This window comes from Typopeltis vanoorti, chromosome 2, assembly GCF_054136105.1.
Source record: "Typopeltis vanoorti isolate ZY-2024b chromosome 2, IOZ_Tvanoo_1.0, whole genome shotgun sequence".
Classification (NCBI taxonomy): domain Eukaryota; kingdom Metazoa; phylum Arthropoda; class Arachnida; order Uropygi; family Thelyphonidae; genus Typopeltis; species Typopeltis vanoorti.
The window spans coordinates 133877400-133903966 of NC_143550.1; the positions used below are offsets into that span (position 1 = coordinate 133877400).

General features: G+C 35.6%; 1 protein-coding gene across 1 annotated transcript in view; it reads left to right on the forward strand.

Moving 5' to 3' along the window:
* The window catches only part of LRP1 (LDL receptor protein 1), a 1646373-nt gene that overhangs the window by 473592 nt on the left and 1146214 nt on the right, over positions 1 to 26567 (forward strand). Inside the window, exons 31-32 of the mRNA XM_090402369.1 lie at positions 306 to 437; positions 7918 to 8018. Of these exons, the coding sequence (XP_090258495.1) occupies positions 306 to 437; positions 7918 to 8018 (233 nt within the window). The remainder of the gene's footprint in view (positions 1 to 305; positions 438 to 7917; positions 8019 to 26567) is intronic.

A 26567-nucleotide genomic window follows, 5' to 3' on the forward strand; every position in this document is an offset into this window, starting at 1 on the left:
ATTTATTAGAATTGCAGTTCACATTGTTCTTGTTTGTGTCTCTTTTACACTGCAACAATTATTAGGATAAGCTTATTCGTTTGGTTGTTTCAATCTTTGTATTATCTTATTACCAGAATAGTTCATGAATTGCATTTTTATATATGAAAAATGGATGTAATATTTATTTTACACATCCATTTACTTATTGAAATAAGTAGATGATTATATTTTAGTGAATATTGAAATAAAAAATGATTGTGCATTTTAAATGTGAGATAAAGTTAATTTTGCTTATTCATAAATGTTTTTTTTTTGTGGTGAAGGTATCTTGAAAAGTCCGTGTAGTGAAAACAATGGAGGGTGTTCACATTTATGTGTATTGTCTTTCAATAATACCTTCAAATGTCATTGTCCTCATGTTATGAGACTTTCTCCAGATGGAAAAACTTGCTTGAGTAAGTATCATATTTTTATTAATAAAATTAATATTTATAACATATGTTAAAGTTGAGTGAGGATACAGACACTGCACTAGCATTGATCAAGAGCTATTTAAAAAGCAGCAATGTGTGCATGTATTTCAAAGGTGAAAAGACTAAACAAGGTAGGAGTACAATGGATGAATGAAGAGATTAGTTGAAATCTGGAAGAAGAAGAAGGCACTGTGGAGGCAAAACAAGATGTATGTTGGTTATGATCATTTGCATGAAGAGTAAGAACAGACCAGGAAGGTAACTCAGAAAAGTTTAATAATACAACATATAATGTTTGTACATCAGTACAAACATTAATGATATATATATGCCACCACTTAAAGACATGAAAATCTAATCTTTCCCTAACTGAACCCCTACATCTTGTGTTGCATTCTGTAAAAATGGAAAGAATGAGTGCTTTCATTAAATCTGATATTTCTTGTCAAAAGAACATCGAACCTGGATTGCCTGCCTTTTGATTTATTCTGACTCAAGATTTCCTTATCTCACTTAATTCTTGTAGACAGGCTTATACGTTGGTTATGCATTATTAAACCACTTAAGGAAATGAACAACGTAGTTAAGGATATAAATTAAATTATACTTTAATAAATATTTTCCGATATTTCGGCAACGTCACGTTGCCATCGTCTAAAGGAACTTACAAAAAAAAAGGCATGTGCACATAGGCACTACAGACACAGTAACTGGGAATGAAGAGATGAAGCCATTGTTCTCCTGCTAGAGGGCACCATCAGGTGCCCTCTAGCAGGCTGAGTAGGTGTTCTTGGCCGTTGGGCTGAAGGTCTGCTGATGTAAGCCTCCCAAATTTGGGGCAGTCGCATACAACCAAATTTGTTGAGGTTTGGAGAATTTCTTAGGGCTGAGGCTGATTCCATAAATAGTCTTTCGAATTTGCATTTGCTAAGGTGTATTACTGTAGCTTTCTTCCACCGTATTCTGTGGCGTGTATCCAGAGCATGGTCTGCAAGACCAGAATGGCTGTACTTGTGAAACCGGATGTAGTCCTTGTGTTCAGAAATTCTGATATTCGCTGTCCTGCCTGTTTGGCCAAAGTACGACAGTTTACAACTGCAAGGGACCTGGTATACACCAGGTAGGTCTAGGGGAAATGGTTGGTCTTTAGTGGATCGGATAAGGGATGCCAATTTTCTGTAAGGTTTGTAAGAGGAGGTCAGGTCATGCTTTTTTAAGATTTTGGTAATCTTTTCCGAGGTGCCTCGGATGTAGGGAATGGTGATGGATTTAGAATAATCCTTGTTGTGGAGGGGGGGAGGGGATCTGTGGTTTGTAGGTTCTAATATTTTTTGGACTTTTTTTTGGGAGGGGGGTAGCCATTGGCAGAGAAAGTGTTGAGGATGTGATTTAGTTCAGTGTTTAGGGCCAAGTCGTTTGAACAGATTAGTTTAGCCCTGTTGTATAGTGTTTTCACTACTCCATATTGTTGTGAGGAGGGGGGGGGGATTGTTGGTGAATGTATCTGCCTGTATTGGTGGGTTTTCTGTAAACCGAGAAAACCAAGGTTCCATTAGGCTGACAGGTGACTAGCGTGCTAGAAAAGAGAGACTGTTGTTTTCCTCTTTTTCCACGGTGAATTTGATTCTGGGGTGTTGGTTGTTTAAGCGTGTTAAGAAGGAGAGAAATGTTTCAGAGCCATGTGGCCAAATAGCGAACACGTCATCAACGTAGCGAAGCCATATGGTTGGTTTTTGTGGGGCAGAGGCTAAGGCTTTTTCTTCAAAGGTCTCCATAAAGAAATTGGCCAAGGGTGGGGAGAGTGGTGAACCCATGGCTGTCCCCTCTATTTGTTTGTAGAATTTTCCCTGCCAAACAAAATAGCCTGAGTTCATTGTGAACTGAAATAAGTCTGAGATATCAGGAGAAAATTTAGCTTGGATTAGCTGTGAAGTTTCCTTGAGTGGGACATTTGTAAATAAAGAGGAGATGTCAAAGCTGACCATTATGTCAGTGTGTTGGAGTGTAAGGTTTTCTATACTGGCTTTGAAATGGGCTGAGTTTTTTATGTGTGATGGTGTGTTGCCAGTATAGTGTGTGAGCTCTTTGGCCAAATGTTTAGCTAATTTGTATGTGGGGGAATCAATGCCATCCACTATGGGATAATGGCACATTTTCTTTATGTATTTTTGGGTGTCCGTAAATATGGGGTGGTATAGAGTTAAATGGCTTTAATCTGTTGGTAACTTCTACAGGCCAAGAAGTGACTCTATTAAGGAGCCTGTGAAGTTTTCTAATTTGAGAGTTGGTGGGATTGTAATTGATGGGGAGGTAAGTAGCCCGATCTAATAGAAGAGCATTCAGCTTACCTGTGTAGCAGTTGCATTTCCCTTATCTGCTTTGGTGATAACTATTTCTTTATTATTCTTCATTTCCTGTAGAGCTTTATATTCCTTGTTGGATATGTTGGTTTTTGGTGGGATTGCTTTGGAAAGGACACAAGCTACATCCAGTCTTACGCTGTTGGCGACTTGATGTGGAAGGTGGCGGATTCCGCATTCGATCTGGATCATAATATCCTCACTAGGTATTTTTTTGGGAGCAATGGCGAAGTTGTGGCCACGTGATAGTGCGTTGATTGCTTTAGGCTTTAGGGTGACTGAAGAAAGGTTGATTACGGTATTGGTAGCAAGTTTTGGAAGGACGGTAGAGTTCTTTTTTAATTTTTCGAATTTTTTCATCTGCCGGCCTCGTATTTTTTCAAATTCTTTGTTGGCAGCGGTACATGAGACGTCACATAAAATCGACCAAAGTTCGTGGTTTAAAGTGCACGAAAGCTCATCTTCAACGGCACGAATAGCTTCGTTAATGTCCGCTAAGAGAAAACGCGTGCCGATGATTTGTTTGCGTAGCTGGCGCAGTTATATATTCGTGCACGTGCCTTTTTTGTAAATTCCTTTAGAAGATGGCAACGTTACATTGCCGAAATATCGGAAAATATTTATTAAAGTATAATTTAATTTATATCCTTAACTACATTGTTCATTTCCTTATCTCACTTAATAGCTTTCATTTGCTGCCTTTACTCTTCCTCTAATTCTTACCCCTTTTTTGAGTATTCATTGCTAATTGATTTTATGCAATCTACTTACAGTTACAAATATCATTAGATTGTCTTCCTAGGAGACTTTAGTGTTTATAACACAAACCGTATCCATTTCATAAAGTTCACAGAGCAAGCTGGAAGAGAAGCTAAATCATATGCCATCAGTCATGATCTATCGCAAATAGTTAACCTGCTAACAAGAATATCGATAGACAATCCTGATCTCTCTCTTCTAACACTCTGGACCTTTTCTTAAGTAGCTCTTCCTTCAAATATACTGTGGATGTCTGCTATCTTTCTGGCATCTATGACCATAATCTTATTCAAGTCTCCTTTTCTGCAGATCATTCTCCTTCCAGCCAATCATCTCAGCTTCATGCCATATGGCACTACTACAGTTATGCCAGCTGGGATGACCTCCAGAACTTTTATGACTCTCTTCCATGGTCAGATTACTTTTACCTCTCCTGAGACCTTTGCACTAAACTAATAACTAAAATAATCCTCACTGGAATGAGAGCTTGCATTCCTCATTACAATGCAAAATCCCCAATCTATATCCAAGTCCTGGTTCTCAAAAGTGCCTCTGCAGTCCATGATAAAAATGCAACATATACACTATCTGATCAAAAGTATCTGGATACCTATTCGATACTGTAATCAGACTTTCCCTGTGATACACTTTCCAGTAGTGGACATTAATAAAGGGTGAGTCTACCCTGTTTACCCTTTGCTTCTATGACAGCTGTAACTCTGCTGGGGAGACCTTCTACCAGATGTCAGAACGTCTCTGGAGGAATGAGAACCCATTCTTCCTGAAGAGCTGTAGCCAGAGCATTTCGTGATGTGGGTCGTTGGGGTCTGGAGTGAATTCGACATTCTAATTCATCCCAAAACTGTTCTATGGGATTCAGGTCAGGGCTCTGGGCTGGCCAGTCCATTTCTGGAACGTTATTGTCCACATACCATTCCCTCACAGACCTTCCTTTATGGCAGGTAGCATTGTCATGCTGTTACAGACAATAGTCGTCACCGAATTGATCTTCTATCGTAGACAGTATGCAATAAGTCAAAATGTCCTTGTACCCTTCTGCATTTAGATTTCCATGTAGTATTACAGGAGAGAAGTCCATTCCATGACCCCCCCCCCCCACACACACACACACTGTAACGCCACTGCCTCCAAATTTCACTGTTGGCACTGTTAGGTTTGGGGTAGTTCTTTAAGACTGACTGCAGCAGATTCTAGTAAAAGTCTTTCATATTTACGTAACAAAAATTTTCAAAAGATAAACTTGTAACCACTTACAGACCATATAAAAAATTAGTATCCCTTATCCACTTTCTCAAAGACCAGCCACAGTTCCTTGAACTGCCATGTGTCTGTCAGGTATCATGCAGCTGGTAAGTTGTCCTATTATGGCCAAATAGGCAGGACAGCCAACATGAAAATTGCCAAACACAAAGACTACATCTGGTTACAGCACTACAGCTTGATGACCATGCCTTGGACACCCGCCATAAGATACAATGGAAAAAGTTCACCTTCTCAACAGGCGCAAATTTATATAGGATAGACTAATTAATATATGTTGTACAATGTAACTTCATTAAGCTATTTCATTATGAATACCCAGTGTAAATCCTTGCTACCAGAAGTAGAGCTATTCTAAGACTTTTTCACTAACATAGTTGACCATTTTTGGTTGTGATCATCTAATTCAGCAGGCTTTCCTCACAGGTTTCTGGTGGCTCTTGTATAATACAGTATGGTGTACTATATATAGCATGGTGGTATACTATGGTGACTCTTGTACAGTAGCTGTGTTTATATGTATGTGTGTGTATAAATTAATAAACCAGATATTCGATGCCAGGATGGTAGGAAAAATAATACCTAGATTAAGTCCAAGGTCTAGATGGATTCATGCAGTTAGAATTATCTTAAAGCCTTGAAACACAATGTCTGTCTGCCAACATTGGAATCCTGATAGATAACAGGCCAATTTGGAAGAAAATTGTTGATAGTAAGTTAGTAATAATGTAAACTTTTCATTAGTACCACCATTTTATCCTGTTTTCCTTCAGTACAGCTTGACTATTTCTCATTCTCCACTATATGACGTCCTTCCCTTACATTTGAATTACAAATGAAACTGATTTTTTTAATGTATAAAAGAGGAGTACCTTAATTGATTATGCATAATAAAATTTTTCTGAAATATTTTTTGCTGTGGAGTATTCGTGAAGTTGGCTTTTCACACAGTCCTGATGAGATAGAAATACACTCTCAGATATCTGAAGATATTAACATATTTTGCAGAGCACATTATAATTTGTTTGTTCAAAAACAGTTTTAACAGTAATAATCCATGACATCATATCAGAATAATTTATTTTTTGAGAAGAGTGATGATGAGGCTCATAAACAGTACATAGAGCAGGAACTGAGAGTGATAGTCATCTTGGCCAAAGCAAAATCAGATTATGAAAAGAAATTAGCAAATTAGTCAAAGGGAAACCTGAGAGAATTTTTTATCACTTTATATTAAGAGGAAGAATTAATACAAATATTTCTCTGGTTTAGCAGTTCTTCAGTTAATTTTTGGCATGGAGATCGTGTTTCTAAACATATAACAGATTTATTAAAACAAACGGTTTATTAACTCAACAAGTTTTGTAAGTCACTGGGATTATGTTATCAGAGGTACCAAATTGTATATAAAAAAGGCTAGAAAAAACTGATTATGCATAGCAGATGTTATCAGAATTGTATAACTAGTACATAAGAACAAAGTGACTAGAAAAAACAACATTGTAGTAATTACTTATGTACACATTAGAATGATGCTGGTTTGTTGCTGTCATATCCTGTGGCTTGACTCATATTCCATGTCTGCAGTTGTTAGATTTTTGATAGAAGCTGATCAGAATTGGTGTAGGATTAAGCCTTTTTTTTTTTTTTTCATTGTGTGGGGATATGGAGCATTTCTGAGAGTTCTTTAAACCTTTATATAAAACAGTTATGATCAGTGTATGGCATTTCTGTTTCTTGCCAAACAATTTGGTAGCCTTTAAATCAGTGATAGACAGAATAAAGCCAGATTGCTCCCTTGAAGCTATGATCATCAAGCAAAATTTGTCATACTTCGGACATATTATGCGAGCAAATGACAGTCTGGAGAAGATGATGATGCTTGCTAAAGTTGATGGAAGCAGGAGAAGTGGAAGACCAAGAATTATGGAGTTAAAGAAGCAACTGGAGTGCGCTTGGAGGTTCTGAAAGACATGGTCAGGGACAGATCGGAATGGAGAGTGTATGTTCGTGGAGTAGCCAGGAGTCGGAAACGACTCGATGGATCATAACAACAACAAATTTGTTGTATAGAAGGCTAATCCTGATTTACACTTTTTTTAAAAAAAAATTTTTTTTTAATGTGTGAATCTCACCAGGCCTTTCAATGTTTCTTACATAGCAACTGCCACAAGAGCAGTGAATTTTGTAAACCCCTGGTTTTTTCATGGAAAGATGTGAAGATTTTGGTTGATGTTAGAATCTTAAGATCCTATACATTGGCAGAAAAGCCACTTTATCTGTAGCATTAAAGTGGCTTTTTTGCCAATGTATTTAATTTTATTTCTAATTTTTTATATTGATCCCATACAAGTCCAATTATCTCCAATCCAGAGTGTTTAAATAATAAGGTGATACACATTTTTGCTTCTTATATGTGAGAAATAGATGATTTATGCATTAGCTCAACCTTGGTATCTTTTTTTTTTGATCTGTAATCCACTGATGAGATCTCAATGAAGGTTGCTAACATTCTCAGTAGTGATCCTCCCTTAAAGCTTAGCACTACTGAGAGGAAATGTGCTTTGCATTATGGGTACTAAGTCATCAGTCTAGTTGTGAAAGTACTTCATGAGTGAACTTTGTTGCTTGTATTTGAATAAAGGATTAAACAAGAATTTAATTTCTTGTCAAGTCTAATTTACTTGCATCATCAGTGAATGTACTAAAGGAGAGATATGAGCCATAATAATAATAATAATAGTAAAAAGCCTTACATATTGATAATAACCAGCATATTGTGTTGTGTTATGTGCATAGTTTTGTTATGCATTGAATAACTGAAAGAATGTGAAAATATTATACCAAAGCATAAATTAAAGATGCCAAGAAATTATATTCTTGGTTTAATCCTTTATCCAAGTGTAAGCAAAGTTTTTCTTGGCTTATTCAATTTATACTATAACCAAGTGGAAAAACTTTCATTATACCAAAGTGTTGTTATATAATGCACAGTGAGTAGGGTAACAAACTTAAAAAAAAAAGTGCCGGCAATGTGTTAATTTAATTTTTTTACTTTTTAGCCAATGAAAGGGTATTGCTGTTTTCTCGTCCTAATGAAATCAGAGGTGTTGATCTTGACATGCCCTACTACCACATTATCCCTCCATTTAGTCTTCCAAAGGTAAGAATGCTTTAAGCTATTTCCAGCCTGTTTTATGAATGTGTGTGCCTACATGGACCTCATATTAAAGAGAAGTATGAGTGTAGCATACACAAACACACTTAAAAATTAATAGTTGAATAAAAAATTTTTTTTCTAATCACACCTTTATTAACTATTTTTAGATTGGTATATTGCAATTTGGGATTTAGTTGAACAAATTGTATTCTTATTGGCTTAAACCACAATGCAAAATACTGGTACAATATGACAGAATTTCAATCGAATTGGAAGAACCCCCCCCCCCCCCCACCTGTTGTCAATCCAGAAAAAAAAGTTGAATAGGTGTTGAATTATTCCAAAAAATGATACAATGTCAACTGTACTTTTAGCTGCATCATTAGTAAAAGATTGAGAGAATGAGCACTACAGGGGATGCAAAATACGTTGGGATTTATATTTAAAATGCAAGTTTGTACCCCTTTCTCTTTTCCCTTCATGTTAGCGCCATTATCGTAACTCTGTCTATGCATGTCTTTTATATTGGTATTCAATTGTTCTAATTCCTTTATATTTTTATCAGTCAACCCAAGTCCTGTTTTATCATGAATTTCCAAAAAAAACCTGTGAAATTTTTACACATTTTTCCTGTTTCTGAGCAAACGTATCTTATTATAATAGTCATTTGTTCAGTGTGACTGGCATTTCGTGTGCAGTCTATAATAATGGAATAATATTTGACATTTTTAATATCACTTATTATTTTACTTCTTATTTTCTCTGTCATAATTTTAATTAATTGATTTTGTATTTCAGGATCCAAATAATGAACTTGACAATGTTTTTGTTTGTTTTTGGTTATAGTATCAAGATGTTGCTTCATAACTGCATCGAACAATGCGAAAAGTTCTGTTGTTAGGAGTATAAATTGTAGAGGATGATCCCCAAAGAGCAAGATTTTGTGCTGCTATGCAACGGATTATTGCGAATAATCATGTTAAAACTGCTTTCCAGCATTGTGTTTCATTGTCCAAAATTCTTTCTTGTTTTGCATCAATTGTCAGTTTCGAATTTAACCGAATTGTCAATTCCTTCTGCTCAGAAAAACAACAAATATGAGAATGTGAAGTTTCATGCATTTGAAGTTTTTTGTTTGATATTTTTCCAATCATCGAAACCACTTTTTGACGTAAGGCTTTTTTGCTCTGATGAAACCGGATTAAAAATTTTGCATCAGAAACAGTAAACAGCAACACTTTTCTGGAATATAGAAGCCTTGATCGTTTGATAATTTCAGAATTTTTAAGCATTTATTGATAATTGTTTGAAAATTTTCTGCCTTGATCATTCAAAGGATATTTATTTAATTTTATATGAGTAGGGCCTTTTTTTATAAGTTCAATTCTAGTTTTGTCATCAAATTTCTCTGGCCAGTAGTATGGATCATTTTGAATAAAATAATCTTGATTTTTTAATTGGATCATCTGTTCATAATTCCTGTTTGTCGCTATCATCATTTACCTCATCATTTTTGGAATCATCAATTGTTATATAATCACCAAAAATGTTTGTTGCATCAGTATCAGTGACTGATGCTGGGGAATCATTGGTAGATGAGGATGTAGAAGCTGCTCCAATGGCTAATGCTGAAATTTTTATAACTTTGGTGTTTGTTCTGTTGAAAAGTTGTTCTCTTTGGTGTCTTTCATTAAAATTCCAAATCTCCTTATATTGCTTGTTGCTTTCTTTACTTTACTCTTCCTTTTTTCTTTTTTTAATGAGAAAATTTCTTATAAATTACCAATCTAAATGACAATGAATTTCTTATTGATAAATTATTTTTTTTCTATATTAATTCTTAATTATGAGAAAATTTCTTCTTTTATAAAAAACTTCTTTTAAAAATTCGATTTAAAACAGTTGCCTTCTATGAATTTTTACTATAAATTAATTTATACAATAATTTGAAAATTTGATAATTAAAGGTAAACTATTGTTATTGCAGGGAATGTAAGACATAAAGCATGCTGCCCAGTGAGCAATTTTGGCATTTTAGCAAAATGTACATCTGATTAATATGTTTATAATTTATGAACTACTTACTTTTAAAATTTTATTTTTCTATCAAAAATCCAAAAATAAGTACACAATTAAAATCAAAGTCAAAAATTGTCCAAAGTCATTTAAACACAGAATACACAATGCACTCAATATGTTTCAAATTCGAAATTGAAATGACACTCAAAAAAATGTAAGAAATGCATATCATGCTGTTTTGTTGAAATGCTAATTCTCTTCAACCGAATTCCATAATATCTGAAACACATTCATTATATATTTCTTAATTTTAACACGTTCATGACGGGGTGGTTTCAAACAAAACTATATCTTCCAGTGCAACATATAAGTCTATACAGCAGTTTCTGTGGGAGGGTAAATGTCACATGTGATTCATTAGTGAGTGCCGTTTTTATCCCAGTTGTCTCTAGTTGCACTGTTTGTTGAGAAATATATTATTTCTCAACAAATGCACAGCCTACAAATATCTCTGTACCTTATTCAATGACATTATCACATTGTTTAAGTAGGAGTTTAAATTAATTCTTTTTTTCTTAATAATGATTCCATGTGTTAATGGTGCATAGCTGAAATTTGCCCCCGAAGTACGTGAAGACCTTTCACGTACCCCTGGGGGTATGTGTACCACACTTTGAGTAACACTGATCTAATAAGTGGGTTCTGAAATGTTTAGTTTACTATGTATGACTATAATTTTTTTCATTATTAAAATATAATGAGCACATAAACTAAACTAGATGCCATATATTTGTAAAATATCTTATTGCCGTAATACAGTGCCTACCACAATATGGCTGAACAAGCACCCGTATTAAGCAGTGTCATGAGGCAGGCTGCCTCTATGCTACACCCAGGCTCTAGTTACACTTTTTTACATTGTTGCTTGTTTAAGAAAATAGGTGTTTTTAGAATAAAAGGAAATAGTGAAGTTTGTAATATCGTTACCAAATGATTAATATTATTTTGCTTAATTTTGCCACTAAACATGATATGATTGAAACTTGAATTGATTCTTTTTGAAGCATTCCTAAATATAAAATTTTATCCAGTTTCATGCAAATAGAGTGGATTTGTTTATATTGTTTGTAATTATTCTGCTTAATTCAGAATTTCATACCTTGGACCTGTTAAAAAACAAATATGTGCTATCTTTACATTTCCACATTTTGGTCAAATGAACTGCTGGTATGTCCGCTTCGTAAAAAAAGTGTGTGTGTGTGTGTATGTGTAGGGGATCACTTTCCAAAATTCATTTGAAAAGCCCATAGAAGAGTTCCTCTCTTGTCTTGGATTCAAACATAAATCATTCTAATTAAATTAAGCTTTCCAAAAAATTATATTCTTGTTTAATCCTTTATCCAAGTGTAAGAAAACTAGGTTGGTGCGTTAAATATCTTCAAGACTAGGCTACTTGTGTATAGAGGCTGATCACTTCATGTTAATTGCCTTGGTATGCCTTTTAATTTTTATTTTAACTTTTTCACTTATTAAAGTGTAAAAGTAGAGATGTTCATCATAGGACTAGAGTATTATAGGGATGTGAGAGCACCTGATGGTATTAGGAAAAAGAAAAGACAGATGGATAGTAGGAGAGAGAGAGAGAGAGAGAGAAAAAGGCCTCAGCTCTTTTATATCATCATCATCATCATGTAGCCAAAGGCTATCTTTTTTTTAATTTATCGGCAGTCTCATGCAGTTAAACAAACAAAAGAGCAACTGAAACGAAATTCCAGAGATGATAGGTACCCAGATGGCCAGCCTTATATAAGTTAACTGCCTTGAGTTAGCTTTCACTGCCAGGATTGCTCTTCACTCATCCCTGCAGTTGGCTATAAGATGACAATGAACTAGGAAAATGGCACCATGTGAAAAACCTCTCATAATAAAAATGGACAGAATTTTATTTACCCTTGGTGAATATTGCATCATGTGAGTGGTATACCTAGCTAAAAATTTGGTATTTCCTAGAATGTTTCTTTTTAAGTATAACATAATCATTAAACTGAGCAATGAAATTTCTATAATGCAATATGGTAAAGAATTTGTATGTCATATTGCCAGTTTTCAAAGGCATGTTTTTTCCCCCCCTAATATTCCATAAAAAACATTTTAACTCATTCTTTCCGCATTGCTGATAGATGTGTGTCTGTGTGTGTGTTGGGGGGGGGGGGGGCATTCTAATAATCTGTTCCAAATATGCAGGGTTAAGAGGACAGCTATGGAACGCATGTTCTACTGTTTACAATCTGTAGCAGTCATAGATTGGATCTGCAATGTCAAGTTCTCTAAACAAGATCCCTCTTGTTAGGATATCTTTGGATCTTCAGTAGGTTATTAAACAAAGTGTTATTATTAGTACCCAACTGTGGGAGTTTGTTTTGGAAGAGATAAAATATTTCCTTATACCAATTTCTGCTGTTATTAATGGAAAGAATATCAGTTTCAGAGATAAGCACAGAATGCTGTAGTATTTAGGAACAACTATTTCAACTATTGTAATCATTTATTCCAGATAGTAGGAGATGAAAACCCAGGTAGAACCAGAGAAAGTTGGCACATGTATGATTGGTCTGCAACGTTTTATTGATTTTTGAGGCTATATGATTTAAATAGCAGAATTTTAATACTGGAAGAGCACTAAGCCTCCATGGTTCTTTGATAGTTTAAAAAAATTCCTTTTTCACTGGTATCAGCTGGACAAAAAAAATGCACAAGTCTATTATATAATTGGTTTTCTTTAGCTTCTGTAATGTTCAATTTTCAGTCTTCTGTTGTTTCAATAGTTTTGTGAATAAGTTATTGAACTGATAATGTTGGAGAAGTAGAGAAATGAATTCAAGTATGGTGAGGTTTTCTCTTAGTATTAGTCCAAAGGGAATGCCTCTGAAATCCTACCTTCCAAAAACTGTTAATTTTGTCTTATCAGCATTTGCAGTTAGTCCACTGATTTTACTAAATTTTTCCAAAATACCAAAAAAGGTATTTGGAATCATTGTCCCTCAAAAGCCAATTACATGGTCTGCATATGTTAATACTTTATTTTCCTTCATAATGGAGAGAACTGTTATCAACTTCCTGCAAAATAGGTTTCAGAACCAATGCAAAGACAAGGGACTAAATGAAAAAACCTTGCTTGAATCCTTAAATTTTGACTGAGTCTGACAGGAACCAATTAACTAAGAGCCAGGTAGTTGTATTGGCATAAGCTACTTTAATGATTGACAGCAGCCTTTTGCCCACCTTAGTTTGCTGGATGGTGTGGAACATAAAAGGATGCCAGACATTATTAAATGCTATGTATCCCAGTTCCAAGTAACATTATTCCAGTTTTAACAAAAGGTTTAGAGTTTGGTTGAAAAGATTGATGGGAAATCTGGTGGAAGTCTCTAGTCAGGAACTGATCTTTACTGTTCTTCACATTGAGATTTAAGTAAGACAGGATGATGACTTGGCATGCTGATGTCAAGATGTTATATCTGAATTACACTGTTTATATGTGAAAAAGAAATAAATCTGATAAAGACTGTAACCAATACATTTGATTAATGTAAGTGTAAGCCTGGAGATTAGGGTTGTGATTAAGCAAAGGAAGAATCTTTGCTTAATTTTCCATTGGATGGAACATAGACATTTATAAACTTTATTACACATCCATGGTATTTCCAGTCTATTGTCCAGATTCACTTTTCAGCATTCGTTTGGATATTAATGACCCAAAGGGGGTGGGGGGGGGACAATAACACCAACTCCTACACTAGTCCTGTCAGACCTTCCAAAATATCTGTTATTTTTCCAAGAACCATACTGTTGCAGATATAAATATGTCAAGCTATTGATAATATGGCATAGCATAATTACTTAATTCTTGATCTACACACAACAATACATCTATCAACACTGTTTACTTCCCATCATCACCACCACCAACAACAACAGTATTTTTTTCTGCCAGAAACTCTAAGTTTTTGGCAGAAAAACCCTACTACCTCCTTATGAGATCGGCTAACTCACCTTTAATTGAAAAAAAAAAACATACTGTTACCTTCCAGTAAATGTTATCAAATGGAGGTACTTCAGCATTGGACATCCAATCTTTGACTTCAATTACAGATTGAAAACAGGAGAATATGCATTCTATAGCTGCCCTCTTGCCCTGCATATTTAGAACAGATTATGTAATGTGTTAGGTATTCCATTATTTACAACAGAAGAGATGTTTCTTTTTTTGCAGTATTTCCTCATCTATCAGTAGTGGGAAGAGAATTTTGATTTTTATAATTAATGAATTAAAAATCATTTATGGAAAGTTAGGAAAAAACATGGATTTGAAAACCAGCAACTTGCAAATTCTTTACAGTATTGCATTATGAAAATTTTATTGTTCAGTAGACGTTTTTGTATTTAGAAAGAAGCATTCTTGGATATATCAAATTTTTACTAGGCAGTGTAGACCACCCACGTTGTGCACTATTCATCAGGGAAGATAAAATGCTGTCTATTTTTACTACGAGAGTTTTTTTAATAGTTCCATCCTCTTGGTTCACTGTGGTCTTATGGTTAATTGCAGGAGTGACTGGAGATCAATCTCAGGCTGAGAAGGCCAACTCAAGGTAGTCAACTTAGATAAGGCTAACCACCTAGGTATTAGTCTTCTCTGGATTTTAGTTTTAATTGGTCTTTTGTTTGTTCAGGCTGCATGAGACTGCGGATAAAGAAAAAAAAAACAATAGCTTTGGCTACATGATGACATAAAAGAGCTAATGCCTGCTTTTTTTTCTCTCTCTCATACTATACTTCTGTCTTTTTTTTTTTTCTCCTAGTACTGTCAGGTTCTCTTGCACCCCTATACTAACTATTCTAGGCCCATGATGAACTCCCCTTTACTTTTTCACTTTAATAAAGGTTGAAATTGGTCTGATTTAGACTCCCCCTTCCCCTCCACGCTTACAATTATGCACGTTCAAAAGGAATTGAATTGTACTTTGCATTATGCAATACTTTAGGGAAACAATTTTTTTAAAATGTAAAACTTTTTCATGAAAAGCATGTGGATTTTCACATAACCAAATCCTATTAGATTGAATATTCACATTATGGAATACTAAAACAGATATTGTGGAATCATCACCCTCTATGTACAAGTTTGCTAGTCACGAAGATATTTCACTCACAAACTTGGGTCAAGAATTAAGCAAAAATATAATTCCATGGCAAATTAAATTCTTTTTAACAAAGTGAAAAAATTGTCTATAACAAATTATTTTGACTTATAGACATGTTGTTTGAAACTGCTTGAGAAGATGCCGATATAAGTGTATGTGTTATACAGGGTGATCATAAAGTTGCTCAACCCAGAAATAACACAAGGTTAATTACAAGTATATGAAAAATGAAACAGTTACAAATACCGGTTATAATTGGACCTTTATAATGAAAGAAGAATAGGAACCGTATAACAACATATGTTGAAGGTAGTCACCTCCTTTGTGAATGCAAAAACTTGTACTCTTTTTTACCAGGTTGGATGCCACCTTCACACTTGATGTTTTCAATTGATGTTGAAATGTTTATTTTTAGTTCATCTGGTGTGTGAGGATTATTCCAATAAACAACATTGTTGAGATACCTCCAAAGGAAAAAATCTGGTGTTGATAAATCTGGTGATGTTGGAGGTCACAACTCTTTCAAGATTAGATGGTCACTGCAGAGTTCTTGCAAAACATGTACAGTACTATTTGGCACGAGGCACTGTCTTGCTGGAACCAACAGTGGCATTCGCGGACATCAAGGAGTGCTACGAACTGTGTTTTGGTAGACAGAACTATTCACTGTTATTATAAAGAAATTGGATTCCACTATAGAACAGCGTGATACTGCACATCAAATTTCAATTTTTTTAGAATGTAAAACTTTTTCATGAAATGCATGTGGATTTTCACATGACCAAATCCTATTGGACTGAATATTCACATACCCACTGTGGTGAAACCAGACCTCGTCACTGAAGAAAACTGTATCAAGCATCCCTATACCACTTTCTTCAACGAATGAGTGTAACCATCTGCAGAAGATTACTCGTTTGCCTTTATCTCGATCCTTCAGTTCATGGACTGGGTGCACACAATATGGGTGAAGGTGTAACCATCTTACAGCTTTCTGAGCACTGTTGTATGGCATTCATGATTCCATGGCAACTTTCCTGAGGCATTTTGTTGGGGACCACTACAGTGCTCTTCTTACCTCATCCATTTTATCATCAGTCAAATGAAGGATCTTCCAGAGTGATTTCTACCAGAAATGGTTCCAGTTTCCCAAAAAATGCTGCACTAATCTAGTTATTGTCGACTTCTGAGGGACTGTTATGCCTGGATATTTCTCATGTAATTCTTTGGCAATGCATATGTAAGAATGATTAGCGAAATAACTTTCCATAATGAAAACTTGTTGCAGCTGAGAAAAAGACATTTCACTTCTACATTGAACAAAGCTGCACTGAGAACAACCTGTACACATCAGAGTGAACTCGGCATCTCTGATAGTTTGTAATAATATGGTGGTGACATATAGTGATGTAAGGAATAATTATAATGATTTGGAAACAATGGTATAAATTGAAACTTTTGGTTGCAGGACTTTACGATCACCCTGTATTTGGTTACTGCGGAAAGTAATATTTTCTGCAGTAAAAGGATGGAATGTTATCATGGAATTGCTGCTATGAAATTAAACCTTGGTGTGATTTAAAAATGAATATTTTACCTTCTTTGGCATATAAATACATGAACAGAAATTTAGAAGGTTGCTAAGAGATTGCAGTGCCTCCCAAGCATGGTGCATTTATTATACAAAGGGTTAATAGTGACCTTTAGACTACTATACTATTATCAGGCCTGCATGAAGTCAGGACTGATCATGAGAGATCAATCTTTGTAGAACAGTATACCTTTACTTGAACATGTTTAGCATTGGGCACTTGCCATTCAATCTGGTAACACATTCCACTTATTTGCCACTGACCATGCAAAAAAAATCTACCATCTACTATTATTCTATGCAGTATTTCTCCTATATTTAATAGACTCTTCTCACCAGATTATGTGAGCCTCCATAGCTCAGTCAATATAGACAAAGCCCTTTGGTTGCAAAGATCTAGGTTCGATTCCTGTGCATGATGTGAGGAACCTTTATCTGGTCTCTTTCGATTAAAGGACTTAGCTTTTATATGGAGGTAGATGGTTTTTTCACCTGGAAACTCGGGATTTTTGTCCCTGGAATTATTCATGGATCTACATGGATCTACAGTCATAAAATGCATATACTTAATCCCTCCTTCACTAGGAGGACTCAACTAGTCCTAAGGGACGAATGAGGCATGGGGGGTCCCCATATGAATAAATAAATAAAATAAACCAGTTTTCAAAATTGGAGATGTTAATGTCAGCTTTTTGCTTTATGCGGATGATATTATACTTCTAAATAAATCTGCTACAAGTCTGCAAGATTCTCTGACTAAATTGAATAGCTGTTGTAATAGATATGGTATGAAGGTCAGCAATAAAAAGATAAAGACAATGAAAATAGGCAGAATCATTGAAAATGTCAACTGTGTTGTTAATGGAGAACCTGTGGAACAAGTAAAACATTTCAGCTATTTAGGCACGATTTTTACTGAAGATGGTAAATTAAATATAGAAATAGACAACAGAATCAGCAAAGCTGGTATGGTGGGAAGTCAATTGAATAAATTCATATGGAATAAGAGAGAAATCAGTCGGAACACTAAATTAGCTGTGTACAAGACAGTGTTCAAACCAGTTTTAACTTATGGATCTGAGAGCCGGGTCAGAAGTAAAACACTTGACCAAAGACTAGAGACCACAGATATGAGAGTCCTGAGAAAGATTATAGGCATGAACAGATGGCATCAATGGCAATATCATATTAAAAACGAGGATATTAGGAAAGAACTTGACATTGTCAGCATCCAGGAATGCGTTAGCAGAGCTAATCTCAGGTGGTATGGTCACTTAAACAGAATGGGCGAGGAAAGATTACCAAAACAAGTGTTCTGTGCCAGGTTGGCAGCAAAACGACCCAGAGGAAGACCAAGATATAGGTGGATTGATACGGTACAAAGTGCCTTAGACGATAGAAATATAAGATCTGATAATGTTGGAGTCTTAACAAGTAACAGACTGATTTGGAGGAAAATTGTAGATAGGAAATTAATAATGATGTAATTTTTTTCATGTAGTACTATCATATCCTATACACCCCTTGAGGGTACATGGCAGGAATTTGATGATGATGATGATGATGAATAAACCAGTTTATGCATTTCAGCTATATTACATCTATCGTCAGGTACCATTTACTCCAGCGATGCTCCAGTGTGCCATTATCCCTGTCCCTGTAGTGGTTCTCAGTAAGATCTGCAAAATACCACTTTACAGCTGCAATCACCTCTTGATTCAAAGAAAAACACTGACCAGCGAGGAAGAGTTTTAGTTTTGGGAGTCAAATCTGGGGAATAGGGTGGATGTTCCAACAATTCATAGTGCAGATCACTTAATTTTTCCATTGCCAAAACACCTTATGGGTAGATGCATTGTCCTAATGAAAGATGTTTTTTTTCCTTCTGATAACCGGGTCTTTTCTCACGAATTTTTTCATCTAGTCTTGTTAAAAGATCGGAATAATTCTCCAGTTATTGTTTTACCATTTTCAAGATAATCAATAAACAAAATGCATTTAGCATCCCAAAATACCGATGCCATGACCTTTCCTGCTGATGGAAGCGATTTTGTCTTCTTTGGTGCTGAACAACCAGCTTTTGTCCACTGTTTTGAGTACTGTTTGGATTCTGTGTATTCCATTCTCATCCATAGTAATAAATCGATACACAAAATCAGTTTTATTTGTTAAAACACTCCTTGTTTAGAGATTTTCATGCTAGTGTGTTTTTGTTCTGCTATGAGCAGTCGTCGCACCCATCTTGTGCAAAGCTTCTTCATTTGAAATTCTTTATGCAAAATATATCCTACACGTTCTTTTGAAATGCCTATAGCTCAGCAATTTCATTCACTCTGACTCACCTGTCACCCCATACCATATCATGGACTTGATCAATGATTTCTGGTGTTGTTACACTTTTTGGACGTTCTTCACATGGATCATCTTCAAGGCTAGTACAGCCACATCTAAGCTTGGCAGCCAATTTCTTAATTGTCGAAAACAAATGAGAAGAGTGCCCATAAACTTTTATGAACTTCAAATGAATTTCTTTTGCTGTTAAACCTTCTTTTATGAAGAATTTTATAACTGCAAGATACTCAATTTTATCCATTTCAAGGGATACATTCAACACTTTTGGTTCAGACAGCTGTATAAAACAAACTACTTGATAGAATGACTTGCAGTTTCACATGGATGCTTATGACAGATGTACCAACTTAGAAAAATCTTGCTGATAGTGTTGCCATCTATGTTCGAGGCTGATAACTTTTCAGACCGCCCTCGTAATTTACTACTAGAGTATTAGAATCTCCCTTTTGCAAGGGAGAATTATTTTGCACTCTTTGCACTCCCGTGGACCTCTACCAGAGCTGAGACTTAAAGAACCTTTTCAGATGTTGCCAGTTCCCTTGCACATTCTTACAAAACTGGAGCTGATATGCCATCTAATCCCACAACTGTATTTACATTGAGATTCTGCAATATCCTGAGAACCTCCAGTTCATTCAAGTCTGTTTCCACATTAGGCTTTCACATTGTTAAAGCAGTAATCTCATTAGGATGACAGTGTCATTCAGTAACTCAACTATTCTATCTGCTTCCGTCATCTTGTGACCATCATCACTAATTAAGAGTAATCTTCCATAGCCATTTTTCCTCTTGCCACATAACGAAAGAACTCTGGGATTTCCTTTCACCTGCTCAGCTAGATTCTAATAATCTGATTTTACCTTCCTTGCCATGCTGGTCACCTTTCTTTCTTGAATTAGAACCTTATGAGTTTGCTGGCACTTTCTCTTTATATTTATATACCCTTTATACTATTTTCTTCTTCTGCAGCTCATGTTTAATGATATTACTCCTCCATGTAACTCCACCTGATTAACCCTCCTCACCATAGGTATACAATTTAATATTGCTTCCTCTAGATAACCCTTAACTATCTCCCATGCCCTACTGAAATCCTTACCCTGCAGTGGTTTATGCCATGGTATAGATGTAAGCTTCTTCCTTAGCTTGTCATAATCACCTGCCTTGTAGTTCCCCAAATACCCTTTCTTGATAGAATATTCTTCATGTTTTACAATTCTCTAAGACAAGACCATATGGTTACTTTCAGTAGTTGGAGGTAATGTGGTCACTTTGGCTATGGATAGCTCTTCTGATCCTATGAGCAGTTTCAATACTTTAACGCCCTTAGTCCCCTTGATCATATGCTTCCTTAAATAATTATCTCTTAGTAGGTGTATAAATTCCATTTCCTTCCTGTCATGTAAACTAACTGCTTAAGTTTTTCTTTCTTCTACATTGTATTTCCACATACACCCATTCTTGACAGAATATTCCTCATGTTTAATGATTTCCTAAGTCAAGACCACCTGGTTACTTTCACAATTGGAGACAATGTGGTCACTTTGTTTATGGAAGAGCTCTTCTGATCCTGTGACCAGTTTCAGTACTCTTAAACCCCCAGTACACTCCATCACATGCTACCGCAAATAATTATCTCATAGTAGGCATATAAATTCTATTTCTTCCTGTCATGTGAACTTTCTTCATTCCAGTTATATCTCGATAGTTATAGTCCCCCTATAATAATCAGTTGACCTGTATTCATTGTACTAATTTGGCGATGCATGTGTTCCAGATCACCTGTGGAATTCCCTGGCCTATAGCAACGGAAACTATATATTTTGTCTTAGTGGCCTTAATCTCACACCAGACTGCTTCAAATAAGCTCCCACACTCCCACCTATCTCCTATTCTTTTTTGCTTCAATTCATCTGCTATCATCAGCAGTAACCCCCCCCCCTCCCCTCACACATCCACACCCAATCCTACTATCTTTCCTGAAAATACTAAACCCTTCATATTGTATCCCTGCAACTACATCATCTGTTGGCAGCCAATTCACTAATGCCTATAACTTTTGGCAAGGTTGCACTAACCAATGCCCAAAACTCCTCCTCCTTGTTCCTGATACTTCTGGCATTAGTATACAGAAACTGCAGCATCTCTTTAGGCTCCCATCCACCTTTACTTCCTGAATGGACTATCCTATTCAAATTTTTTGTAGGAGAGACTAGATTCTGCTCTTGGTCATTCTCACACTCACTCACCGCATGGGTGCCTTTCACACAACTCACCTGCTTCCACCCTAATTGCTTAAGTTTTTCTGAATTTGTGCTTCAGCATGCTCAGTGAACAAAGCTCTCTCTCTAGCCACCTAACACCATAACCATTTAGATGCAGTCCATTAGCATTGTGTAAATCCTTCTTTGATGAGTATATAAATCCTATGTATATACTCATTATCTAGTAATGCCCTTCTCCTCAGTTCACCTCTATTGCAGCATAGCAGGAGACTTAGTCTTCACCTTCTCGCTCTTCAGTTTTGTCTCTTATAACAACTCCTTTACATCCTCCCCATAGAATACTTCTCGCCTCTCAAATCAATTGTGATTGGAGAGGCGAGAAGTATTCCTTTGACTCACCTTTTTTCATCTCAATGGAATGACTAATATTGTCAATTTTTACACCAGGGAAATACGATTTTGTCACACTTTCATTAGGTACTCCCCTGATTATTGAGTCTCCATACATAATTCCCATTTTCCCATAATTTGTTTTTCTTGTTTGTTCACTCAGTCTTTATTACTACTTTGAATCACCTGCTTCCTTCTCTTTTCAGCCCTACTAATCTCTTGCTGCTTCTGCAGTTTTTCGATTTCATGCTTTGTCTTGTGAAGGATAACATTCATGTGTGCTGTTTGTTTATTAATGTCCATTTTGTTCTCCTCTATTTTCACAGCTGCACTTGACATTTCACACTTGACATTAATAACACCATTTTCCATCCTACCATCTTTACTGTCCATTCTACTTACATTTGCTGCATTCTCTTCACCTAATAGGCACTCACTTTTTGAAACATTTGATACACGCCCTCTCTCTCCAGTTTCAATTTCCTTCCACATATCTTTTAATGAATACATTTCACACATGCTGCACTCCACAAAATCCTGCAAATTCAAATCACCCAACAATGTGGTCTTTGCTGCCATTTTTTCTGCCACACATTGGCACCATATTGACAATATTGTATTTAAACAAAAACATCCAAGGTTTACTTACAAACTAAATATCTTTGTCAGTCATACACCCATTTAAAATAAATCCTACAATAAGTTAACCTATAGTTCGACTACAGATGTGAGACCCTGCAACACTTCTGTGTATGGCAGAAGGAAAATCCATTCCGATAATAGGTGTTAGATTGTGAATGAAGCCTGCCTTGCTAGACAGACCCTTGTTCAGGATCTAACAAGAAACGGAGCCTAAATAAAGAAAATACCTGTACTGCTGGTGAAAATTGTACTAGAAAGAAATAACTGTCTATTAAATGTATTTCTATTCATCCAATTGAGGGGAAGCATTGTATAATATTAATGTGTGATTTAAAAAGGGAAATATATGTGTGTAAATTGGAAGTGCAAAATAATATGTGTAAACAGAAACAGAAGAATAATATATGTAAGTTACAACAAACAAAGAAAAAAAAATGTGTTGACAATCAATCCAAGGACAGATTCTATGAAACTATGCATGCCGCAGTGATGACTAAGAGCCCTAAGGTCTTGATAAACCCACTGTTGAACCTTACAAGCAAGATTTCGCAAATTCTCTGGGAGGAGCTCTTTCACTGGTTCGAGATGAAGGTCTTCGATGTGACCGTGAGTGTAAGCTGCAGGAGAAAAAGGCAGTTGATGGTTGGAAAATCAAGAGAAGAGAGGAATAGAGGGTGAAGGAGGTATGACGTGAGAAGGATGTTCGACAAAAGAATAAGGTTCGGATCCAAGTGAACCCAAACCGTGATGTTCCCTCCCTGAATGGTAGAGAAGTTCCATACAAGCACCTCCAATGTTTCCTAACAGCGGCGAAAATCCAGTGCACATCAATCCATGAGATGGGAAAGCAATCTGCAGACTGAACAAAAGGTCCAACAAGGATATGCACGTGGTGATTGAGTGAGACTGTATGCTGCAAGAAATGGTAAGGTGATTTTGACCTATCTAAAGTTTAAGTGGGAGCGTTAAATGAAAGATTCGGTCTAAGCACATTTTGCAGAAAGGAAGACTTAGACTATTTTATTAGTTGGTGGAACTTTTAGGGACATTGGACTGGTAGTCCGAAGAGCCTTGTTTTGTGATCCTTGCAAGAAATTTTGTATGTGAATGTCCTTAACTGGTCTCCTAGAGACACATGTCTAGGCAATTCCTAGTATATAACTATGTGCATGCCTTTCTTAGAAGATAATAGATATGTCATATTCTTAAAATGTCATGTAATGCTATTTAAAGTAATTAATCTGATTTAAGGGAATTAATGAATTGATTGATATTTGTTTCATGTATACTGTTAGTGAAAATCAAAACTTTATGTTTATCATTTGAATACTGGTTATGAAACTATGTTTGAGAACGACATTGCCACTTACCAAAATACGAACCGTGACAAAAGGGGAAAGAGTGATTAAACAATATTAAGGCTAGAAAAGGACATGACTGCAATCTCAAATTACTAAGATAGACAACTCTAACTGGTGCAGATCAAATAAATTTGTTAGAGTCCGTGACCCAGGGATAAATTTAGGATTCCTGGTCACAAGGAAGCAATTGATAAATTATACTCAAAATTAAGAACAAAAATCACAAAGCACAGTTCTAACATAGGGTAATCAGTCTGTCTTGTGGGATGAGGTTGTTTATTATTATTATTATTATTTATTTATTTATTTATTATCTATTATTACAAAACCTAAAAGACTGTTTAATCGATTTTGTTGGAGAACTATTTCAAAAACATATCATACAGATTACCAAAAAATTCAACCAATATGAGTAATTTCTTAAATTTAATAATAACTCGGTAGCAAATGTATTACAGACAATTACAGAAATTAAAAACTGCATTAAAGAGCTAATGGAAAGACAGCATAATCTAATAAAAGAGATAACGGAACTATGACAAGAACTAAACTCTTTAAAGCTACAGTATGAACTCTTAAACCAACAGCAGTACAAAAAGATCTCCTCATAGATGGTCTCCCAGAAATTGTTACGGAACATCTAAGGGACACCGTAATACAGCTAAGCCAAAAAATTGGCGCTCTCATTGAATCAAAAGATATCCAGTCAGTACATCGGTTACCACAAAAAAGGAAAATAGTTGCCGTCCTCCTCCCGTTGGTGCAACTCACCAACAGCCCAACAAAAACTGCACTTATAAAAGCTAGCAGGATTAAAAAAACCAATAGTCAAGGATCTGAAAGGAGACCATGACAATACCCCAATATACTTATCCGAATACTCAACGCCATATTACCAGAAACTATTCTACCAAACAAGGAAAGTAAAAACAGAAAAAAATTACCAGTTTATATGGATAAGAGACAGCAACTTAAAAAGACACAAGACGTAAAACCAATTGAAATAATATCTGTAGAAGACCTCAACAGGCTGCCACATTGAAAGGAATATTGACGACTCATAAAGAAGGAATAGCACACTTATCTACATTAACTCAGACCATCGAGCAGATGTAATCACCCCAGAACATGATAATTGCCACATTCTGAAATCAATAACAGAATGGAAACAAGTGACTATACCCAAAAAAAGGACTATCTATTCTCCACATCAACATCAGAAGCATTCAAAAATACTGCCTGACCCTGCAAGCTAATCTGAAGGAAGATATAAACAACATAGAGATTTTAATACTGACTGAAGTATCTACAACAAAGGAAGAGGCAACCATCTATCAAATGCCACCCAACAACATAAACACTGCAGACAAACAAAACAAGACGGTGGTATAATAATATTCACCAAACATAAACTAGAAGTAACAGGAATAAACTATAAATTAGAATATGCAGAAAGCATATGCATCAAAATTAAAAACATCAAACAAGAAAACTCCTTGATAGTAAATGCAACATACAGACCACCCAACTTAAGCACTGCAGATTTTCTAGATGAACTAAATTGATGACTTTCAACCACGAAAGAAGGTGCCTCAAAATACTTGATAATAATAGGAGACATGAATATAAACATTAGGAACATAAATAACAACACAGAATAATACCTAGACATATAACATATCAGCATATAACATAACCCCATCCATACAGTCGTATACACGAGAAGAGATAGTTGGAACAACCTAATCCTGCATTGATCATATAAATATACGGGCCCCTCCAAACAGTCACACAGCAGCCGTCATAACATGCAAACTAGCAGACCATTATTTCACAGCATTACAGTTATACACTGAACCAAAATCCACAAAACTCACTGAGACTACAGAACAGTATTATAGCATAATTAGAAGAAACACACGTATAAACCACAGTGAAAATTATTTAATTGTAAATATTTCATTATTTAAAAAAAAAAAGTATTATAGCATTCTAAACAAAACAATAGTAAATGACGAAATCAGAAAAACAGACTGCATGCAGATAGCATCTTTAGACTCTGCTGAAGCTGTATATAATAATCTTAAACTTGCATTTAACAAAATATATAACAAAGCATTAACAAACATAAAAATACGCACCCAAACGAAACAGAATCCATGGATAACAGACAACATATTAACAGAAATACAAAGAAAAGATGCCTTATGGAAACAACTTAAGGCCAAACAATATCACTTTAAAAGCTGAATACAAAAGAAAATGGAATCTCCTAACAACACAGATTAGAACGGCAAAAAGAAACTATTAGAGCAACAAATTAACAACAGCTCAAAATGACATAAAGGAAACCTGGCACCTGATTAATGAAATGCTGGACAATATACACAGAACCACTGCCTCAGAAACAATAAAACACAGCTTTGCTTGCGACTGCAAATCCCTCAAACAGTTGGCAAACAACTTTAATCAGCACTTTGTGAACTCTGTCCAAAAACTACAAGAAACAACCTTTCCTCACACTAACGAACATTCTCCACTAGGTCCATGAGCAACCCAGTCGATATGGTTCCCCACAGTAACAAAAGAACTATCACTGGCAATTCAACAAATTAACCCTAACAAAGGACTGGGGGATAGACGGAATCAGACCAAAAGACATCAAGAAACACTCAACCAACCTATGTCCAGTTATGCAAAAACTGTTAAATAAAATCTTCGAAATGGGACACATACCTGAAACACTAAAGACTGCATTAATCACACCC